The sequence below is a fragment of the Chaetura pelagica genome, unplaced genomic scaffold, assembly GCF_000747805.2.
Source record: "Chaetura pelagica isolate M959 unplaced genomic scaffold, ChaPel_1.0 scaffold396, whole genome shotgun sequence".
Taxonomy (NCBI): Eukaryota; Metazoa; Chordata; class Aves; order Apodiformes; family Apodidae; genus Chaetura; species Chaetura pelagica.
Genome location: NW_009953493.1, coordinates 38,765 through 45,245, shown reverse-complemented (window position 1 = coordinate 45,245; position 6,481 = coordinate 38,765). Strand labels below are relative to the sequence as shown.

Genomic DNA, 6,481 nt, shown 5'->3' with positions numbered 1-6,481 from the left:
TCTTGATGAAGCCTCACAATTTAGGCCAAGAAAGAATCCTATTATTTGCATGAATATATGTGTATTTTAAGACTATGTTAGTGAGAGGTACAAGCTCAACATCTTCTTTCTCTGGAAAGCTTTATTCGGGCATTTTAAATCAAGCCTGTACAGCAACTGAGAATTATGAAAAAAGTTTTAGTGTGCTTTATGCTATCTAGAAATACATCAGTACCAAAGGTGATATCTAGAAAGCAAAAATATCAGATATATGTAATCTGAATTGCCATCTCCTAGAAAGGAGCTCTGGTGTTACATGATGGCAACTCAGCATGAGAGCTAATCCATGTGAGGCTAAAGTAGCTTTTACTCATAGCTGCACATTTCAATCTGCTTTATCATTCCTTGCTCTTCTCTGTCTGAAAATAGAGCCAGCCCTGTTGAATGCCAAATGTTTTTACAAGGAGCAAACGCAAAACTATGTAGGCAAAGCTAGAACTTGTCTCAATCGTGAGGGAAGCATTTAAGATGTGTCTATCAGCTCTGCCTTTTCCCAAAGAGATTCCAGGTTACTCCTTTAGGCACATATGTCTAGAGGGGGGGTCATCCAGCCTATTTGCATTGTACCAAATTCTCAAGCTAAATGACTATCAAATCCTGATTCTATGGGAAAATCTATAGCCATCCTGGGAAGTGTCTTCTGCTGTGATTTAGAGCTCCACAGTAACCCTTACATTAGCACTAAGGATGGATGTGGCACATTATGTCAAGAGATACAACAGAATGCAAGAAAAAAACACCTTAAGCCATCATCTAAAGTCCAAGCATTATCTACCAAGCTGGCTGACAGCAGCAGAGAGTGCAAGCTCTGCTAGCATGAAGGCTGCTAGAAAAAGAGTTGCATTTAACACACAAAAAGCCAAAAGCATGCTACCATTTGTAAAGCCATATTAATAGCTTCATACATAAGTCCCCATAGCAGTCCTCCTCCCCATGTAAAACATTACTGGGGAATCTGTATCTTTAGTGGCAGGAATTGATTTTAGTGGTTTGGAAAAGCACCATTACGACCCTCACATACATCACCTCTCCTTTGAAGGAGAACTGTGCACGTAGTGCACAGCAACAGGGTGTAACATATGACAGGTTTGCGTGTCATATGCAATGTGTATACACTCAAGATGGCAAAACTCATGATAAATTTTTGTAATCTTTCTCTTTTTATTCTTTTGGCATATAGATATTGTCACAATGTGCAATGTGGAAACAGCTTTGTAAGCAAGGCAGTCCTGGCTGCAGGGCAAACAAAAAAATACTGGGGTAAGAAGTTAGGCTGTGAAGGCACATTTTAAAGCACTGAAGATGCTGAGAGCTTGGCATCTGTGACTATGAAAATGTAAAGACAGGTTTAAGAGACTTATTTTAGAATACTGTTTTTTGAATTATTGTATTAAGAAAAAATAATTGAGGAAGATTAATAATCTGCATATACCAATCCTACATTAAGTCTCTTTACAAAGGTTAATTTTATTAGGTGAAATAATTCCGTGATGCAATTTAGTGAAATGAAACCAAAATGCATCCTATTTCATAGGGCATTTCCAGTCAATGTAAGTTACTACTAGTTTTACATTTAAATTTTAACATCTATCTTCAACTTTTTTGGCTCAAGACCTGTTCAGAAAAAATCACTAGTCTGAAATGGTATCTCTGATTTTACTGAAAACTTTCTGAACACAGTACCCTTCAGAAAAGAACATTTTTCATATAATCACAATATTTAGCCAGTGTGCCCTCATCAAATCCTATAAAATCAAATTATACTGAAAGAAAAACACACTCTCAAATAACAAAATGCCATGTGAGCCTTCATATGGCCAGATTATGAGTTGATGTTTTAAATAAAATATTAAATGCTTCACTTTAAGCCACAGTTACAGTTTATTTATGCAGTGGATAAACAGAGCAACCATACCATGCTAAGGTGCATTCAAAGATTTCTTTATGCAGGGTCTTCCCAAGTGGAAGATTGGTTTTTTGGTAAAGGCAAATGAAGTCTCCAGGCAGTATAATCCTGTAGTGAAGACATGAGGCTGGACTGGGACAGTTCAGCAGTGAACAGCTGAAGGCTGAACCCCTTATCCAGACCTGCTTCCATAAGGTATTTAAGAATTTGTAGGATTTTATGGATTTTTGTGAGTTTTGAATACTAAAGAGTATGGGAATTAGTCCCACATGTACATTATGAGTCAATGTTCCTGACCTTTATTACTATCAGCCAGTGTTGCTCTACTTACTTTGAAGTCACTGGAGTTTAGGACATGTTTTTCCATCCCCTGAAGAATTAGCTCAGTGCATGATTATAAGTGCAACCTTTCATATTTTGTTTGGCAAATATTTATGTGACTGGATTTTGCTTGAGGATTAGTTGTTCTTTATATAGATGCATGCTCCTCATGGAAACTAGGTTAACTCACCTACTGTTCTGTTTCTTGTTGACAAACAACCACTGCAATTTACAGAGAAATAATATAGGTAATTTCTTTACCTCCAGCAAGATAAAATTAAACTCCCAGTCTTCTGTTTCCCTATCCTCCTTTCTCTCTCACCTTTCTCTTCTATTTAACTTTCCTTCTCCACCTGCCTCCGTTTTTCCCAATTCTTCCCATCTTTCTTTCTTATACCATTCATGTTGTCTCCTGTTTTTTTCTCTTCTTTATTGTCTTTCTCCTCCTTACAAGGAAGTCACAGTCTGCTCTTATTCCCCAAACATGAAGAACAGGGGTTGTGAGTAAGAAACCACCACAGCTATTGCTTTCAGAAGGGACATACACAGATCACTCAGACTGCTCCTTCAGTTTGAAAGTTTGGGGTTTTTTTTTCCTTTCACACTGCTCTTTTATTCTTACAGGTTTCTGCTAAACAGCCATACAAATGGTTGACAGTAAAAATTAACCTCATTTCCTTCTTTGATGGCAGCTGGGGAGGTCCCAGGGTGAGCAAGTGCAGGACCAGATCTCAGCTTTAGGGATGCTGGGGGAGCTCAGGGAGGAGGCTGGGCTCCAGGACCCTCTACAGTTCTGAATAAAGGGGGATAAAAAAGCCAAAAGAGCAATCCAGTGAGAACTATGAATTTTGTGAAATGGGTTTCCATGCTCTTACCAAAGCAATGGGTAAGTCTGCTTCTTCCTGGCTTCAGGGTCTGTGGGCATAAGCCATCTTTCAGAGGCAGCACTCATGCCTGGGTCTTCAGAAGTATCCAGGCTTTCTTAGAGGAGGAGCTGGACTGGAAGATTAACTCAACAGCATTTGTAATTAAAGTTAGATGTTATGATGAACACCAAATATGATCCTTAGCTTACAGTTGAGAAAAAAATGGAGAAGAAAACCAGAACAGAACAGTTTCCTAATGTTTACTTTGTATATGTGATAGCACTTTCTGTATAAACATAGTCAGTACTTTTCTGTGAAGCCAAGGAACTGTGGGTTGCTTAGAGCAAGGCAGGTGGAAATATGCAATATGGAGTGTGTAACCGAAGCAGTGAACAGATGTGTCTCTTAGCACACATCAGCAAAATCAGCCTGGCAGCTTCTATGGCATAGAGCAGCTGGAAGACAAGAACTTCTGATGATCTGGCTAGGAACTGGATACATAACACCAGTATGTCTGGTTTATGTCATGGTCCTTTTTTTTTTTGTGTGTGTGTGTAGTAGAGTCGAAGCAGAAGAAAAACCCATTTCAATGATGTCAACAGAATGTGTTCAGCCACTTGATATCCCAGAAGACAGACTGGACAAGCGAGATTCACACTGTAACCCTTTAGGTAAGTGTTATTAGATTATGTCACTGCAGTAATTAGAGAGGTGCTGTCTGCACATCATTAAGTTCTGTCCAGTGACTATTTTTCCCCACCAGCGACACAACTGAGCCCTCATGAAACCTGATAGTTTGCACCTTCTGCTGACACTCCTGACGCCAGATGGAAAGGCAAAGAGAGTTTTTCCTGCATATAAATATTAGCCAAAGCTCTAGAGCACAGTTAATTACAGAGGAGAAAGGAAAAAGAATAATGGTTCTTTTTTCCTGATTTAAAAAGTAAAGCAGTTTCTTCATTTATAACACAATGAACTGAAAGCTAGGAGCTGAGCCTTCCCTGAATACATTTTCCATATGCAATTTTAGTAAAATAATGTGAAAAGAATTCAAACTGCCCCTTTGCCTTCACTGGGACAGCTTTCTAAATGCTCTTTCTCCTTCATCATCAATCTGTTTCTTCTCTTGAACCTACATAACTTTTGCACTGAGAGTACCAGAGGCATCCGCCACAGTCCTAAATACCAGACTTCATACTTGATAGATGTTCTTTTTGCATATTCATGGTCTTTGTCTCTACTTCAAATGCTGTTGCTTCACTCCTGCCTTGCAAAATTGTCATGAAGATTTAGCAACCCAGAAACAAAAATTTATTTCCTTGTTATTACCCTTGTGGTGACAATAATGACACACAAAAGCAGTTTCATTTGCTCATCAAAAGTGTCTCATTGCAGGCAAGCATAATTTTATAAACTTTATTTATCTGGCCTGCAAGGAGGGTATCCTAGTTCTGCTTCTACCATACAGCATTTCTAGCCACAGGCATCACTTTTACAACTGCTGGCTTACCAAACATAACTGTCACCTAAAATTGCTTATTTAAATAATTACAGAATGAGTCCCATTCTGCAGTCAGGAAATGGAGGCAATGGGAGGTTAAATGAGCTCATTAAGACCATGCAGGAAGCCTGTGAGGGCCAGGAGAAGACACTACATCCTCTAGGGACTTCACCCGAAGGTCATTCCTCCCATGTCTACCCATAGGTTCACAGACGTACAGCTGCCTGAAACACTGTGTGAGAGCCTAGAATTAAGTCCAGTTGCACCCAAGTCTGCAGTCAGAGTTTGGGTAGAAGTGTGGGGGACCAAGCTGAAGCCAAACAAGCAGCTTTTAAGAAATCAGAGAATTAGTTTGCATGATGATACTAATGACAGGCCAGATTCAACATTTTTGGCTTGCATAAGCACCCAGAAACGCATATTGTTGCAGAAAATCCATGCTGACGATCTGAATCATCCGAGTCAAGGCTTGCTTGGAGAGAAACCCAAAAATCCAGTGTCATCTTGTGTAAATCAAAAGTGAACACCAGTTGCTCAGTGGCTCTGGAAAGAAAGCCAACTCTTGAAGGGAACAATATACTGGCTCAGTTTACCAACCCCTGAGGCTGACCCCACACATGTAAATCTTTCCTTCACAAAAGTGCCCTTGTAACTCTTGAAGACACAGCCTGCACAGTTAACGCTGGAGGAAACAGACATGGCTGTGGGACCTCTGCACGGGATGGTGCAGCCTTCCTTCTGCCACGTGGCACACAGCTGCCCACAGCTACTTCAGCTATGCTTTATGTCTGCCACCTACAACACACAAGGACTACCTAAGCCACTTGACTCCCATGTAGTGTGACACAGAAGCCTCTTGTACTGACTTTCTATTTAAGAGATATTTCTCCAGAGGCATTTTAATTTACTCAGATGAAAGCAGTATTAAAGCTTTTCTTTCCACCATCTGGTTTATTACTTCCCCTCAGCTTCAATGTCTATGCATTTTTTTCCCCCTGCAGAAGATCTGTCAGATCAGCTGATTAAGAGCTGTGACCTCAAAAAGAAGCCAAGAAAAGGTAAAGCCATCCCAGCCTCTCAAAACACTGAACAGGAGCAAAAAAAGCCAAGAAGAAAAGATACACCAGCTTGGCACACCCCACCACCTTTAACGGGTGAGCAATACATCTCTTGACTTAAAAATCCCAGTTCAGCTGAGGGTACTGAATCTGGGCAAAGGTCCAGAGACCCCTCATTCACTTATGGCAAGCAAGAAAGCAGCTCCTCACCAAGTGCACCTGGGAAGGCAGTCAGAGAGGTTGAGTTTCTCAAAAGCATTCTGTGTTAGGTGAAGGGTTTTCAAATGGTGTCTGGGACTAAGAGGGTGAGTTGGCATGTGCTCTAGAAAATGTGCTCTCTTGGAGCTCATATTCTTGCTGCCTTCATGCGATAAATGAATGTGTACTTATCTCTAGCTGCTGAGCTGTGCTAGACATTCTGATTTGATCTGGTCCAAAATCAAAAAGGATCAGGTTCAGCCCCTGTACTTTCTTGTGAAACTCGTACTCCATCCTCAGTGCAAGGTTGCACAGAGAGAAGGCTGGGAGGAGATCACAGGAGCACATGAGACAGCTGCATGTTGCTCCTTCAGGAAATTGCAGGGCTCTTCAGCTTGTGGGAACTCTGGCAAAGGGTGGTTGGTTCAGGAAGCCAGAAACCACAGCAGCAACAAAGGGCTCCTTGTAGGATGCTGCCTGCTGCTGCATATCTACAGACCTCTGCAGTTCAGGAGCCAAATGCCACCAACCTGGGGAAGGGAAGAATAAGCAGGACACTGCCACTGAAACCTGACCTGATGAAACCAGCAGC

At 41.0% G+C, this 6,481-nt stretch overlaps 1 protein-coding gene across 1 annotated transcript in view; it reads left to right on the top strand.

The window, feature by feature from the left end:
• The first annotated feature begins 3,713 nt into the window (after positions 1-3,713).
• PPP1R17 (protein phosphatase 1, regulatory subunit 17) overlaps positions 3,714-6,481 on the top strand; it is an 11,071-nt gene continuing 8,303 nt past the window's right edge. The window contains exons 1-2 of the mRNA XM_009999055.1: positions 3,714-3,803; positions 5,635-5,787. Coding sequence (XP_009997357.1) covers positions 3,722-3,803; positions 5,635-5,787 — 235 coding nt within the window. The 5' untranslated portion in view covers positions 3,714-3,721. The remainder of the gene's footprint in view (positions 3,804-5,634; positions 5,788-6,481) is intronic.